Source organism: Pipistrellus hanaki (assembly GCF_964339955.1).
Source record: "Pipistrellus hanaki genome assembly, chromosome: Y".
Classification (NCBI taxonomy): domain Eukaryota; kingdom Metazoa; phylum Chordata; class Mammalia; order Chiroptera; family Vespertilionidae; genus Pipistrellus; species Pipistrellus hanaki.
The window spans coordinates 1,397,796-1,414,800 of record NC_140525.1 but is presented as its reverse complement, the minus strand read 5'-3'; the positions used below and the strand labels follow the sequence as shown (position 1 = coordinate 1,414,800).

General features: G+C 43.4%; 1 protein-coding gene across 1 annotated transcript; it reads left to right on the top strand.

Moving 5' to 3' along the window:
* Positions 1-2,906: 2,906 nt before the first annotated feature.
* LOC311615846 (claudin-34-like) lies at positions 2,907-11,984 on the top strand (the record flags this gene model as incomplete). Its single annotated transcript, XM_084871283.1, has 4 exons — positions 2,907-2,987; positions 5,583-5,602; positions 6,776-7,000; positions 11,318-11,984. The coding sequence occupies 4 exons, from the start codon at positions 2,907-2,909 to the stop codon at positions 11,982-11,984; spliced, it is 993 nt and encodes a 330-aa protein (XP_084727409.1).
* Between the last annotated feature and the right edge of the window lie 5,021 nt (positions 11,985-17,005).

Sequence of the window (17,005 nt, the reverse complement as noted above, 5' to 3'; positions counted from 1 at the left end):
CAGCACCTTCAGCATTTCTTGCATTGCTGGCTTGGTGGGTAATAAATTCTGTTAACCCCTTTTTTTCTGTGAAGCTCTTGTCTCCACCTTCAATTTTGAATGGAAGCCTTTCTGTGTTTCAGTCACTTGCTTTGCATCACTTTGTACATTTCCTTCCAATACCTTCTGGCCTGGTGTGGTTTTGGCAAGAAATAACTTGATATTATAACGAGATATCTCTTGTATGTAACTTTCTGTCTCTACTTGTGCCATTGTTTGGATAAGGGCTTGCCCAGCTGGGGCTCAATTTAAGATTCATACTTTGTCCTTGATGTTTGCCAATTTAATTATTATGTGTCTTGATGTTGGTGTTTTTAGGTTCATGGTATTTGGGATTTTGTGTGAAACACACATGGTATTTGGAATGGCATAGTTTGTAGTTTTTGTTGTTTTGGTTTTTTTTCCAATGTCAAAAAGTTTTATATCATTTATTCAAACACGTTTTTTACTCTGTGCTTAGCTTCCTCTCCTTCTAATATCCTTGTTGTGCGAATGTTGTTTTATTTTATGTTGTCCTAAAGCTGCCTTAGGCTGAACTCAGGCTTTTTAAGTTTTCTGTCAATGTGCCACTCTGTTTGTGTGTGTTTTATTTCCTAACTCATCTTCTAATTTGCTGATGTGGTCCTCAGCCTCTTCTAGTCTACTATATAAGCCTTACATTGTGTTCTTTATTGCAACTCTGTCATTCTTTATTTCCTTTTGGTTCCTTTTCATATAGGTCATATTTTCATTCAGCTCTTTATAATTCTCATTGAGTTGAATATCTGCCATTTGAGCATCCTTATAACAATTACTCTGGATTTTTTATCTGACATTTTACTTGCCTCCATTGCATGTAACTTCTTTTCTGTTGATTCCGCTTTTTCTTTTCTTCGGAGATTGCTCTTTTGTCTCTCCATATTTTGCTGTAGCATTGTTATAGTTTCTGTGTCCTAGGTCCAAATGCATTGCTAACCCAATTTTTTTTTTGGGTGGTCCTATGATGTGATCTCTCATGTCACCTGGATTTTTTAATCTAATGGATCTCCCTACTTCAACTATTTGTGTTCTCTTGAGGTAGTTTTGTCTTGGATATAGTTTCCTATTCATGGGTGAAGTCTCCTCAGGGGTCAGCAGTATGACTTACCCACATCTTCATTATGAAAGCTATGTTGGCTGTAATTTTGATTCCCAATTTTGTGTAAATGGAGTTCAAAGGTTTCACAGGTACATGCTCACTGTTGATTCCCAGAATCCACAGCTTGGGAGGAAGGATTCTCAGGGCCTGAGACTCAGTATTGTGACTTTAGTCATGTGGTGTTATACTGGATTAGCATCACTCTGCAACTCACTACAAGGGGACCAGAGCCTAACAGTGGGTAGTGTGGGCAGGTCTCTCCTAGTCTATGTTTGGGACACTTGTTACATTAATTTTTCTCTCTGAATAATGAAGGAGTTCAAGATCAAGCAACAGGCTGACCAGAGGTAGTTGGCCAGGAGCAGGATGTGTGGATCCTACTGAGGAAGCTGTGCACCATTGGTTGGAGAGATATATGCCCCATTGCAGACACAGAGGGGCCAGGACTATTCTGCAAGGGGTGTGTGCTTGTGGGACACAAACTCTGCATTGGAGTGATTGTGATGTTTCACCGGCTTCATGGAGGGACAATTCTCAGATTTTGCTTTGGGAATGTGTTCTTTTTATTGGATATGGATGTCCATCAGCTGCTTAAAGAGTTGTACAGGAACTATCTGCTGGGACAGTGGCTCCAGGGTACCTTGTGCTGTAAAGTCACCACCACAAGCACTAGATACCTGTGGCCATGGTTTTACCTTGTAGTGGCTCAAAGAATCACTCAGGGTTGCTGGCAGGCTCAGGGGGCTTGCGTGCTCAATCAGTGCAATGCAGTGACTGGAGGTCAGCAGCTGAGGATGAGGAAGTCCAAGTTTCTGCTGCCAGAGCCTTAAGCCCTTGGTTGGGTACAAGTGTACCTCATGGCAGTATATAGAGGCACCAGGGAGTTATGTGCTGGGGTGGTGACCTCAGGGGTCTGTGTGTTGAAACGACGCAACTGCAGTGTCTATGAGTAGACAGCCAGGAAGGGGGAAATCCAAATTTCTACTCCTGGTGCTGCACAACCTTGTTTGGATAAGAGCACGCCCAACCAGGTCTCAGGAGGCACCTCTTATAGTGGCAGTGGGCTCCATAGGACTGCTTGCTGTAAAGGCTCAACTGTGGTGGTGGAGTCAGCAGACTGGATGGTGTGTGACCCAATTGTTGCTGCCTTGTGCCCATGGTTGAAATAGCGTGTGCCCAGCTGGGGCTTACAGAGGTACCCAGGAGCCATCTGTTGGGGTGGTGGGACTCAGAAGAACTGCACACTGGAAAGGCACAATTGTAGTGTCCAGAGTTCTGCAGCTGTAGAATGGGGAGCCTCAGTGTTTGCTGATGCATCTGTGGTTGGATAAGCGCATGCCCAGTGGCAGCTCACAGGAACTCAGGTGTGTTTGCCAACCAGGCACAGTGATGCTCTCTGAAGGGCTCTGGCAATGAAACACGCTAAGGTATCTGTGGACAGGTGTCTAAGAAGTGGAAATTCAAAATTTCTACAGCCATGGTCCTGTGCCCTTGTTTGGGTAAGAGCTTGCCAAGGGTGGGATGGGGCAGGGCTCGCATAGCAGCACCCAAGAGCCACTCATGTGATTTGGGATCTGTAAAAGTGTGACAGTGGTGTCTGTGGTCTGCCAAAGAGGAAGCGGGAAGTCATTCTTATTGCTGCAGAAACCATGAAATTCTCTAGGAGGAGGTCTTTAGGTCTGCAAGTGGGGCAGCTGGGTTTTGACTGGAATGGCTGCTGGGCTGCAGGCAGTGTTTAAAGCCCATCTGGATGGTGGTGTTAGGAGTTCCTAGAAGTGGCCACAATCCCCTTCAAGATGGCATGGGCTCCGTGTCTAAGACCTACATCTGGGTAAGTGTCCCCAATGGGGGCAGGTGCTCCCTGTCCAGGAGAGCCTGTACTGCTAGCTCCTACTACCCCTATTGCATTTACCTGTCCCTCACTCACTCACTCATTCACACACACACACACACACATACACACACACAGACACACACCACACACATCCAGGTATTGTCCTTTCAGCCTAACTCAATGCTCTCCCTCACCTGTATCCGGCCAGTCGCCATCTTCTCAAGTAATTTTGGTATCTTTTCTTTTCATTGACTTGAAATAGTGAGAGAAGTTGGGGGCTGAGGGAGAATGAAGAGAAAAATACTGTTGACTCCGGTACGAGCTCCCACCATGTGACCTTCTATGAGCAGGACAATGCCCAACCAGCCAAGGCGTGTGTCCAGTTTTTAGTTTCCTCCTCAGTGTTCTCAAAGATTTGAACAAGACCCCAGGCTTCTGGTATATATGCATGAACATGATGTTTCCTTGTTTGGCGAGAATTTGGTTCTTCTGTGATTTACTCATTTTTCAGCTCATTTGATTTTTGTTTGTTTGTTTGACTACCCAATAGAGTGAGAGTTCATGCCTCAGAAATGCTCTGACGGAGACCATGAAATTCTCAATTTCAAAAGATCCAATTTGTGACTCAGTGCACCATGGGACATTCTATAATATGGCATATCTTGACCAAATATGCCATATACTAGTACACTTTCAAATCTAAGCAGTGTGCAGAAGGTGTATCTCTGCACACTGCTTAATCCTGAGAGAGGACACTCTTCCCTCACAATCTGAGTGAGAGTTTTGGGCCTAGAAGGAACTTTTTGAAGCCAAATAGCATGTGATCTTTTCTGGGGTTGAGCAAACATTAATTATCCAAACATTCTTTGGCAGTTATGTTTAGGGCCAGAAACCTGGAACTTGTCTGGGCCTAATCTGCTGCCTGTGGAAGATCAGGGTGTAAAATAGGAGGCCTGAGCTAAAGAGAATGCCCTCTGGGAGCAGCTCCTTGATAAGGATACTCAGGGCTTTTGGTCCAGGTTTATTTTTCTCCGTGCCTCCTAGATTCAAAAGAGTCCATGATTCTAGCCTCTCAATGCCTTTTATAACTGGGTAAGTCATTTCCCAGGTTCCACTAAACACCTCTCCTCTGGCCTCTGCATAGCCCATACTTTTACAGGTAATTTTCTCAAGCCAGTTTGCTGAGCTCATCTGGTTCTTCTGGAGGGAATGGATTTTACCTCCACAGAGGGAGGGTGATTGAACCTCCTACCTGTATGAGCTTGGGTTTAAAGGATCCACCCATTTCCTTCTTAACCACCAGCCTTTTCAGTTCTCTAGTTTACCCAGTCAGAGCCTGTGAGTTTCCCTAGTGTGCACTTTGTTTTGGCTCATTTTATTGGTCCCATTGCAAACTTGCACCCCTCCCTTCTCCTGATCAATCCCTAGATGTGATTTTGGCCCTTCCTCCTTTGGGGAAGGCTTGATCCTCAAAATCTGGAACAGCAACTGTCCCTCTGTTACTTTTTGAATAGTCATGGGTTTGCAGTTGAGGTAACATCACATGTGAGGGACTGTTTGGTACTCAATGCTTTTGCATTGTATTCCTTTTTCTCTTGAGAGGATACTCTGTCTAACTAATGAAATATTAACAGGAATATTAGAGAATTTTTGTGGTACCAACAACCCATTAAGTCTACTTCCAGGTTGGTTACATTTTCTTTTTCTTTCATGAAAGGACTTTGGATTCAGTTGGAGGTGTGCAGAGTGCAAAACCCAATCAGGTAAACTGCCTGGAGAACCAGTACTAAGGTTCAGCTTTCAGTTGGAAGTTGCCATTTCAGCTAGGATGTCAACAGGAAGGTGTGGCCAGATGGGGTATAATGGTTTCTGAGGAGGCTGAGGGACCAGAGGCAAGAGCAAGAGAGACACTGCCCAGGTCGGAGCAGAGGGCTCCCTCTAGCATACCTACTCTGATGAGTTAGGAGCCTAAGTTGGTCCCCAAGGAGCTTAAGGTCACAGATAATTATCATTTATTTCCTTAAAAAGAAGCAGACTTTGCCTTTGCCACTAGATTTTTGGCTTGCCTTAATCTAAAACCTTTTGATTTCTGTTTGGAGGTGTGCTATTCATAAAGGTGTGTGAAAGTAGAATATCTCTAAGGAACATATTGTAGGCCAAATAGGAAATATCCCTTTTGTTTTTTTTAGTGGTCAGGCTGTGTGTCTGACAACCAGTATTAGGGGAAGTCATTTATTATTGCCAACTGATGTTTATAAAGAGGGAGGAAGAGAGAGAGAAATATTTATGAGAGAAATATCTATCAGCTAGCACCTGTCCACTTCCTGGTGCTAGGGAATGGAGCCTGCAAGCTACCTTTGGGTGCAAGGGGGGTTCTCAGCCAACTGAGCAACACTGACCAGGGCTCGCAGTTTTTTTTTGGGAGAAGGCTTAGTTGTGACATGTGAGCCCTCTGTTGTCATGGATAAAGTGGTCATTCTAATATTCATAGAAGGGACACACAATAAATGTACACCTCAAATTAATGGTTATTTTTCTCATCTCTAGCTCCCCCATGCTATGAAAACTTTTCTTCTGCTTTTACTCTTTTAGAATATATCAGAAGACAGAAGGTATGCGTGCTGTGGGTGTTCCTTAATCTTCCCCATCCATTTAATTTATTGTAGCTTAGCAAGAGATGTGATGGACCAGGAGCTGCTGCCTACTCCAGGGGCTTTCAGTCCTTCAGCAATAATAAGAAAGGTTTCCCTAAAAAAGGGTGGGGCCATCTCTCTGGTTTCCCAGTACTCATTGCACAGCAGAATTACAGGTAGGCAGTGAGTACATGTGGGAGGGGTGCAGTGGTCATCTCACCACTCCTTGGTGCCTGATGAGGTATATATCCTGCACCAGCCTAGGAGAGGCAGGGCTGAGTGGCCTTGTGGCCCCTAAGCAGAAGATGGGAATGGGGTAAGTTGGGACGCTCCAGTTGTTGCCAGAGCAGTGCCTTTGGCCCTCAGCTGGTTCCTCTGAAGGGAGAGGGAATGGGGTTGCTCATGCTTCACCTGACATGATGCCTTGCTCCTTACCATTTCCCAGGATCTTTTCCAGAGCCACTTCATCAGGATGAACAGTGAGGCTCCACTCAGACTCCTGGACCTGGCATGCCAGAGCCTGCTGAGGGATGACGCCTTGGCCATTGCTGCAGTGGAGTGGCTGGCTATGGAGCTCTTCCCACCTCTGTTCACAGCAGCCTTGGCTGGGAGGCACAGCAAATCCTGAAGGCTCTGGTGCAGGCTTGGCCCTTCCCCTGCCTCCCTCTGGGGCCCTTATTGAACCATCAGCAGCGTTACCATGATATCTTGCAGGCTGTGTTGGATGGGCTAGATGCCCTGCTTGCCCAGGAGACTCGACCCAGGTGAAGGGGATTCAGTGGCCTTGTTGGGCCCCATTGGTCTGAGCAGTTACAGCTTTGATATAGGAGTGTACAGGGCCACAGGGAGAACTCAGGGAGGCCTTGGAGCCACTGCTGGGGTCATTCTGGGAACAGGCTTCAGATATATAGGGCTGATGAAGATGAGAGGGTGACAGGAAGCACATGATACCCCCTTCCTGGTGGCACTGAAAGGTACCAGAAATGGGGACCACGAAGGATCCAGTAGTTCTAGGAGCATCTGATATCTGGGGTAAGGAGTAAAAGTCACATTGGGTATCTGGCCCAGCTGCTAAGATTCCGAGACTCATGGCCATGGTCTTATTCCCTGATATCTTAATTTACCCCTGTCTACCTCCTATTTTCTCCACAGAAGGTGGAAAATGCACATGCTGAATTTACAGAAGGGAGCTCATCAGGAGTTCTGGATCGTGTGGGCCGGTATCAGAGCTGATGTGTACTCACAGCTGGATCCTGAGACCCCACAGCCCATGAGGAGAAGGGGGAAACTGGACAGCTTAAGGACTGGGCCAAAGCCACCCTTGGCCCCCATGGAGGTGTTAGTAGACCTTTGCCTCAAGAGATGTGTCCTTGATGAGTACCTCATATACCTTATTAAGAAAGTCAGCGAGAGGAGAGGTTTGAAGACAGCTGAGTGTTTTCTGACTCAGGAGTCACTTTGCCTGTTCACTTCCTTGTTTTCCATGTTTGCCACCCTTTTGGCCCTTTCTCCTCCCTGCCTACCACCATCCCCAGATGATGTGTCCCATATCAGAAACTCTTCCAAGGAGACAGGAATGTCCAACTGGAAGCAGAGTAAGGTGACAGCCAGGGCCCAAGTTAGTTTTGCCCCAAGGTCCTGGTCCAAGGACCGATCAGGGAGACCACCCCGTGTCCTGGCACTGGCTCCCTAGCATGACACTTGTTCTCCATCACAGTGCTTCTTCTTCCAGTTTTTCTATTTAACACCCGGATGGATAACAGTGACTATTTGTCCTAAGAACTCAAAAAGGACATTTCTACAGTAGAAAGATTTCAACTCTTGAAGATCTGTTCCTGGACTCTGGCCCTTTAAGGAGACTATTGTCACAGGCCTGCAGGCCAGGCCTGGGAGCCATGGAAACATAAGAATGTTTGGTTTCCTCATCTCTGTTTGAGCCTGGCAGTTGCTTCCATTTGTACCTCTGAGACGTCCTCCTCCTGCCTTCTGTACTAGTTGGGTAACCATTGGGATTTATTTTTTTACTCTAGTTAAGAGAGCCCTGAGATTTCTTAGGGTGGGGGAGTGTCACTCTATGTAACTCATTCATTTGCTCAGTGAACAGGTTAAACTTTCATCGGCAATTCTGCTGACAGGTTAATGTAGGACACGTTTATTTGCCTATCCTTTATGTAAGACTTGTCTTGTTTAAAAACATGTTTTTATTGATTGTAGAGAGAGAGGAAGGGATATCTAGAGGGAGATAGAAGCATCAATGATGAGAAACACTGATTGGCTGCCTACTGCACTGCTTCTACTGATAAAAGAGTATACAACTGACCAGAAATTAAACCTTATCAACAACTGAGACACACCAACCAGGCCCAACATGCCATTTAAAGTGTTCCTTCCACATAATTTGTTGAGGGTTGTGTGGCCTGAAAGAAGGAACTTTATAAACAAGGCATCTTCCATGAACATCTGGCCATGAGAAGGAATTTCTGGTATCAGGCTAGGAGATCTCTCCTCCTGTCCCTTCCACTGAGTGCCCCTTGAAAGTTCTCCAAGTACTGGCTTCCATGTCCACTCCTGTTCACCCTTTGTTCATTTCTATTCTTGTAATGCTTTTAAATGCTACCATTTGTTTTCAACTTGAAATATGCCTGGTAATCTCAACAGATCCTATCTCATTTTATCTTCCCAGTGTATTTCACAATGGGCAAAAATAAGATCCTGCTACATACTTATACTTTTTTTGTCCTCATTTTGTTTATTTTTAATTTTGTATTATGAATTTTAAATGATTTTTAGAGAGAGAATAAGGGAAAGAGAGAATAGAAAGGTATGTCAGCTGCCTACTGCATGCCCCCTAAATGGGACCAAACTGGCACCTCAGATATGTGCTGTGGCTGAAAAATCAAACCAGCAACTTTTAGTGCACAGGACAATGTCCACCGAGTGAAGCCACATCAAGCAGGGATCTTATTTTCATTTTAAATGCAACCCACCATGACCTTTTCCCATGATACCGAGTTCTCTTCTCTAAAGTCTGCTTGGTACTACAGGAAACGAATTTATTACACAAAATTTTGCAACATATTTGTGTACCAGAGTTAATCCTCCATTGTTTCCTAAGTTTTTTTTTTTTGATGTTTTTATTTACGGTTTTTATTTCAAAAAACTATGCCCATTTCAAATAACTGAAATTTTCGAACAGCCACAGATTATTTTAAAAAATAAGATTGGTCAGTTTGCCTTCTGTGGCTGAGCATCGACTATGAACCAGAGGGTCATAGTTCAATTCCTAGTCAGAGCACATGCCTGGGTTGGGGGCTTGATTCTCATAGGGGATGTTCAGAAGGCATTGGATCCATAATTCTCTCTCTTCACTGATGCATCTCTCTCCCTCCCTCTCTCTCTCTTTCTCTCTCTCCTCTTCTGCCATTCACTTTGAAGTCATAGCCTGAGATCAAGGAGCATAGGAAGCCATTTACACAGGAATGCTCTGGCCACAAAAACTGTCTTCAAAACCAGGCACAAGGGAATCACCATGTTTGGGGATTCCTGCTGAGGTGGGAAACTAAAGACAAGCAAGAAACCAGGGATATTATCTCTTTTAAGCTGAGCGGTGGCGACAGGTGAATTACCCTTGACAGCCACCCATCCACCCACCCACCCACTTTCCTTTGTCTTTCTTCCAAGACTCTTCCCTCTGTTCCATACTTCCATGTCATTGCACTGGTCTTTGACAGGTCATTGAGCTGTACACTTAGATTTGGTGCATTTTTCTATATGAATGTGATTCTGCACAACATTAATAACTTTCAGGCTCACTGGCCCTCTGATTCCATTGTCTATACAAGTTTGTAACAGGCTGCTTCCCTTTGGTCACATTACATTTTATTTTTTATTTTATTTTTTAATTTCTCCTCAAGGTTCAAAGTATTGCAGATGTCCTCTTTCCCTGTTCCATTAACACCCCCCACCCTGCACCAACCCCAGGCATTCACTGAACGATTGCTTATATCCATAGATTATACATATACATTCTATGATTGATCTCATCACATCCCCCCTCTCCTCTATACACACACACACACACACACACACACACACACACACTGACACACACACTCACACACACACATACACACACACACTTTCCCTCAGAGATTTGGATTTCACTCCAATGCCTCCAGGTGTCTGGATTCATTTTGTTCATTAGTTGTTGTTTTTTAATCTTTATTATTGAAAGATTACATGTGTCCCCTTTGCAACCATCCACCCACTCCAGCACATCCTGTCCAAAACCCAGGGCTTCAGCACCCTTTTGTCTGTGTTCATGAATCCTGCATATGCATACAAGGTCCTGTGTTAATTACTACCCACCCACCCACCCACCCACTTTCCTTTGTCTTTCTTCCAAGACTCTGCCCCCTGTTCCATACTTCCATGTCTCTGGATCCACTCCATTCCTCAGTTTATTTTATTTATTAGATTCCACATAAGAGTGAGATCATGGGATCCTTGTCTTTCTCTGACTGACTTCTTCTCCTTAGTATGATACTTTTCAGGTCCCTCCTTGCTATCTCAAAGGTCAGAGATCCTCCTATTTGATACAAGCCTACTATTCCATTGTGTAATGAAAAACTGCTAAATGTTGGAGAAGGTGTGGAGAAATTGCAACCTGAATATAAAAAAACTCCCAAAACATAATTCCTACATTCACTGCAAAGAAGCAGCCACTAGGAGAGGCAGCTTAGTACTTTGTTCAAAGTTAAACACACATACAGTGACAGCATGACCCATGCACTAGTCTCTCTCCTACCTATCTACACTCCAGAAATAAGAACATACACCCATGTAGAGTTTTAGACACAAATGTTCACAGCAATGGAATTTGTAAGAGACAAAACTTAAAATGGATCTAACTGTACCCAAACTGATGAAGGGATAAACAAACTGTGGAGCATCCATACAATGGAAGATGACTTTGCCATTGAAAGGAATGATCTGCTCACAGGAGCTACAATACAGATGAACCTTGACACCATTATGCGAGTTGACATGGGCCAGACACCAAACATCACACCAGGTGCGACTTGGCTGCACTTGTAATTTGGTATGGAGAGCCATTTTACAGTTGTAATATACATTATTTCACCAAACTCTACTGTTGGGTTTGACATGGTTTACCATTGTTCAATGTTACACAGCGCTACTTTGATGCCCATCTCTATCATAAAATATCTGTCCCTAATCTTCATTGGGTCTTTCCACAAATGCCCATAAATGGAACTGCCTGTTTGAAAGTTTGAACATATTTTGGCTGATTTTTGAGACAGGGATGGGGAAGAGAGAGAGGAGAGGAAGAAAGAAGGGAGGAAGGAAGATTGACTTGCTATTCCAGTGACTGATGCATTCATTGGTTGCTTATTGTATGTGCACTGACCAGGGATCAAACTAGCCATTATGGCTTATTCGGAAGATGCTCTAACCACTTAGGTACTCTGCAATGTGAAAGTCTACATATTTGAAAGCTATCAGTAAAAATTTCCCAAGGACCCTTCCTCAGCAGAGCATGGGGGTCAAGTGTCTCCATTCTGGAATTTGGAATTTCCCTCTCCAATATAGCCCTGCTGATCCCCAGGGCGGGGGGGGGGGGGTTCCAGTACTGTTTGACCCTTCCTAATGATGCTCTATATTGGTTTGCAGTTCCCCGGGATACATGGCCATGGCCTCCCTGGTCCACAGTGCCAACTGCCAAGTAGCGGGCTTCATTGTCACCACCATAGGATGGATCTTCTCCATGACTTGCATGGGCCTGGCCGAGTGGCGCGTTTGGTACATGGAGAGCAGCTCTGCAACCTCCCCAGGGCTGGCCTGTGTAGGGATGTGGAAGTTCTGCACTTACCAGTCCAACAACCTCCAGAGCAGAGCCATAGCGTGTCACCGCTACACGTACAGTGACACCTACCTGCCTCTCAATATCCGCATCACTCAGCACCTGCTGCTGGCTGCCAACCTCCTGGCTCTCCTGGGGAAAGTGCTTACCATCATGGGTCTGCAGAGAGTGTGTGTGGCTCATCTTCAGAAGGAAAGCACCTGCAATCTCTTCTTAGCTTCCGGAGCCCTGAGCATCATAGCTGGGGTATTTATCTTCATTGTTCTGATCTGGAACTACCACGCTGTGATGAATGAAGACGGCATACGCTTCCCACCATCCTTCCACATGCCCTTCAGGCCAGACCGGCAGGAGATTGGCAGCACAGTCCCCGTGGCAGTTCTGGCTGCCATCCTGATACTGCTGAGTGGGCTGTTTACCCTGTCTTACCAGCTTCTCCCCCGACAGCCAAGTGTACCTGAGGCCTCAGAAGTGTGAAATTCCCAGTTGCATAGCTTTGCAAATCCACAAAGGGAAGTTAATGTGGAGGTGCAGTATTATCAGGATGCTCTAGGAAATAGTTCCAAGGGCTCACAAAGCCATCTTGAGCAGAAAGTGGGCATTTGCTGTATGTCCAAACTGGGCTCATTGATTGGTAAATGAACTTCATTAAATTTTTTTTTTCCCAAACCAACCACTCTCCAGCCATCTTTATTATTATTGGGTAAAGGAGCATCTTGTTGCAGAAAGATTTCTGCACAGGGGTGGCCCTTTCAGTACAACTTGCGCCCTCTCCAATCCTGGAGTTTCTGTCTTTGAAATCATATGAGGGAATTGGCTGAGACCCACAACCCTGTTTGATTCGTTTCTCACAACTAAGTAGAGGTTTATGGGGTTTTTTGTTTTTTTTGTTTTGTTTTGTTTTTTGTTTTTTTTCTATTGGTGGAGATTTCCCCAAAATAAAAGGGTACATTTCCTTTAACATTACCTCACCACTGTGACTTTACTTAAGTCTCTCACCTTTCCTTTCCTGGATTCCCTTAATCACAACAGTAACTTGTTCTAAGCTCACTTTGCTCTAGTGTTTTGGAGACCCCACAATGTGTCTGCCATCATACTATGAATCCCAGAATCCCTTGTGCTCCCATGTTCTTGGTTTCCTCTTCTGATCCTTGGGATGCAGAAACCAAAAGACTGTCAAAGCCAGCCACCACCAGGCAGGGCTGACAGGACCAGGAAATCCAGTGAAGTCCCCTGGACACAGGAAGCTTGGCATCTTAACCCACCCTTGGCTGCTCTGGGCCTGTGTGTATAGGCCCAGAGCTCTCGTGGAAGTGGAATGCACACAGCATCCCAGCAAAGTTGCAGTGGGCATGCCGAGCTGCTCTCCTTGGTGGTTATGCATATGCCCTCTGCCCACAGGCCCAACATCTTTGTCAGATTAATTTGCATACTCATCTTTGATTGCTGTGGGCATGGAGGAGGTATGCTCAATTTACATGTTTTCTATTATCATTGTAATTGATGTTATGCACCTCTGTGTGAAAATGAGAATTGCTGGGATTCTCACAGCTTCCCCTCAACCTCCCACTAGAAGCAGGAAACCTGACCGCCTATTTCATGGCACTAACATCTCTCCACCAGGATATGAAATTTGCACTTATGTGCAAAAGCAGAATAGTGGAAGGAATTCCCTTTCATTACCAGACACAGCAATTATGATTCTGCCATATTTATTTTTTCTCTTTCTTCTCTTCTTTTTATCTATTTCTCATTCTCAGAAGTCTCTGAAGCAAACCCCAGACATCACAATTCTTCACCCTGATACACTTCAAAACTGGTCTTTAAAAATTGGAAAGTACCTTGCATTCCCTAAACAATAGTATGCCTTTAAAGTTAACAACTTTTTGTTGTTCTTATCAAATGCTTCTTAGAATTTTGAAAGCTTGAAAAAATAATTTTACAGCTCTAGCTGGTTCTTTTCAATAGATAGAGTGTCAGCCTGTAGACTGAAAGTTCCTGGGTTCAATTCTGGTCAAGGGCACCAACCCAGGTTGTTGGCTCAATGCCCATTGAAGGCATGCAGAAGACAGTCTACCAATGATTTTCTTTCATCAATGATGTTTCTATCTCTCTCTCCTTCTCCAATCCTCTCTGAATTAAAGTTGTAGTTTTTAAAATAAGTGTACAATTTTATTTATTTTATTGCATAAGTCTTACCCACTCACTCTGCTCCTTAAGGCTCAATTTTAAGCACTCCCCCTTCCACAACTTTGCTATTTTCCTAAAAAAAAAATTGATTTGCTGAATATAAGGAACTAGTTTTCCCATTTTTGAAATTGCTCCCTATCCCTTAAAGTTTAATTAGATACCCAGTTAGCATAGGTTTATTTTTTACAAATCTAAGTAACTGCTCACAGAACCACAGCCAATAGGTATATCCTATTTCTCTGCTTCATGGGTGGTTCAACTCACTGCCTGAGTATGTTCTAAGCCCCCCTCATCCCCTACTGACATGCTCATCTCATTACATTCCAAAATCATGTTTATTGGGATGTCAGGAGAGACAACAACTTCAGTTCTCTCACAGACTGATGTCTTCTTTCAGCTAATATTAACTAGATGAAGTGCCTCTAAAATGTGCAGTCAAGAATTTGGAGACATAACATACACCTGACCCACACCCTCTTTTCCATTGCTTAGAGCTCCACAGAAATTTCAAGGGACTCAACTTAAACTCAACCATTAATTGGGGAGGTCTTTAGTAGGTTTAAATTGAGATGAACTCACTTCAATGTGAGAGCTACAGGACTGACATGAAATGGTTTTCTTCTCAAACAGTACTTAAGTCTCTGAGAACAGAGTGTCTGACAAAATTTCCCCCTTGGTTTTAGTGTATCAGCTATTTAAACATGAGTTCCAAAGGCATTGCCTGCGGACCCTGGAATATTCAATGGATCCTTTGGGTGTGGGCAAGGGATTTTTCCCTCTTCCCTCTGATAGAGCAAGTGTAAAGAGGTAGAAGCATGTCAAAACCGGTTTGGCTCAGTGGATAGAGCATCGGCCTTCAGACTGAAAGGTCCCAGGTTGGATTCGGGTCAAGGGCATGTATCTTGGTTGTGGGCACATCCCCAGTAGGAGGTGTGCAAGAAGGCGGCTGGTTGATATTTCTCTCTCATCGACCTTTCTAGCTCTCTATCTCTCTCCCTTCCTCTCTGAAAAAAAAATCAATAAAATATATTTTAAAAAAAATAAGTAGAAGCATTCTTTAGGAAATGCCCCTGCTCTGCCTGCTATGATTTGCACAATGTCCTTAGAACTGGGTGGAACTCACTCCTCTGCATTGAGAGAGCCTGGTCCCCATCCCAGGGGTTTGCAAGTAGCCCATGGAACATTCAGGACTGGCCTTTGACCAAGTCTTACCCATTCTCCTTGCAGCTGTGCAATGGCTGGTAAATGGTTTCTAGGCAAACACCATCTCCACACGCCCCCCCCCCCCATGAAATCTGTCAATGGAGTACGTATCATTAACAGAATGACAGGACTTATAAGTTTTAAACTGGACTTGTGTTATTCAAGTGAATCATATCTCTGGATATTTGAAAAAGAAAGCTCTTGGGAGACATGTTTCTGAATTCTATATATTGCCCAAACATATTACCATTTCATTGTACTGATAAATGATTTACAACTTGGTGCTTTGCATGATTCTCAGTGATTTCTTAGTCTGGGGTAAAGGGTGCTTTCTGCTCTTTACAGGGCGTTTTCCCTCATTGTAAAAATCCTTTCTTACTCTTTCCTCACAGTGAGACACCTTTCCGCAACTATTTTGTGTAAGTTACTGCTGCATCTTAGTGAACACAGAGTGGTTTCTTTCTATATATAGTATGCACACTATTTATTTCATGGATATCTGTATATTTTACTAACATTTTTTCTACATTCTTTCCTCTCCTAGAAGTGTAGATACTTTATTTTTCTACAGTTTTTGTGACTGTTATACTATGCTTCCTGCTGTATTTAAAGATTTCCACACATTGTCCAAACATCTTTCTTCACCATTTCCTCACATTGATGAGTTAAAATTCTTTTCCAACTATTTCCTACAGTTTACTGCTGCTTTGTATTATTCTCAGTGGTATTTTAGACCTCAGTACAGTGTGCCTTCTGCTCTTAGCACTGGATTTTCCCACAGTAACTGGACCAACTTCTTTCTTCCCTCTGTGCTCACATTGAGAAATGATTTACACTTGTTTTCCAAAGCTTTGCATGGTTTACTGTTGCTTTTTTGTGAGTACTTTGAGGTTTCTAACTCTGCTTTCTGCTCTCTTTCCTGGATATCACCAAACTGTACAAACACATTACCATTTTCTTTCCACATGCAGTGATATGATTTTTACTTATTGTCCAATAAACTTGTATAATCAACTGCTGGTTTTCAGTCAGTTACTAATGGTTTTTAATGCTGTGCTGTAGTGGGCTTCTGCTCTTCAGCACAAACTTCCCCACATTGTCAAACACCTTTGTACAGTCTTTCCTCATGTTCAGAAGTGGTTTGCTCCTGCTTTCTATCTGTGTTGTAGAGATTATAGCTGCTGTTCAGTGATTTCAAAGTGCTTTCAAGAGTGTCCTCTAAAGTGTGTATTGCTCCTCAGCATTGATTTCTCCTTCTGCTCAAACACGGTTCTTCACTCTTTTCTCACAGTCCGTTGTGTTCCAATAGTTTTGTCATTTATTGCTGCTTTTCAGTGAATTCTCACTGATTTTCAACTCTGTGTCATGGTGCACACACTGCTAGTGTTTTTGTTTTTGTTGTTGTTGTTGTTGCTTTTTTTGTTTTTTTAATTCAATCAACTTGTACAAACACCTTTTAGACACTTTCCTCACATTCATAAGTGACTTTCACTTGTCTTCTCTCTATTAGGAGTACGTCACTGCTGATTTTTAGAGAACATTTAGGGCTTCTAACATGTGCTCTAGTGTGGTTACAGCTTTTACTTGGTTCTCCTACATTGTACAAATACCTTTTTTCATGCTTTTGTAACAGTGAGGAAGGTGTACATTTGTCGTCCAAAGATTTTGTATTGTTTACTGTTGTGTTTCTTTCAATACAGAGTGGTTTCTATCACAGTTATAGTATACTTTTTGTTCCATCTCTGGGACATCCCACATTTTCCAAACTCCTTTATACCTTTTTTCCTCACACAGAGAATTTAGTTTTGTTTTGTAACCATTGGTATCAAGAATGTAAACTTGTTTTCAAAGTATTTCCTACAGTTTTCTGCAGCTTTTGGTAATTCTGGGTGATTTCTTATAGAGATTACAGCTGTTGTTCACTGATTCCAAACACTTTCAAAAGTGTGCTCTAATGTGTGTGTTGAATTTCAGCACTGATTTCTCCTTATGCTCCAAAACTGTTCTAGAGTCTTTTCTCATTTTCAAAAGAGATTTTCACTTGTTTTCTAACTATTTTTCATTTACTGCTGCTTTTGGGTGAATTCTCTTATGTTTCTATTACT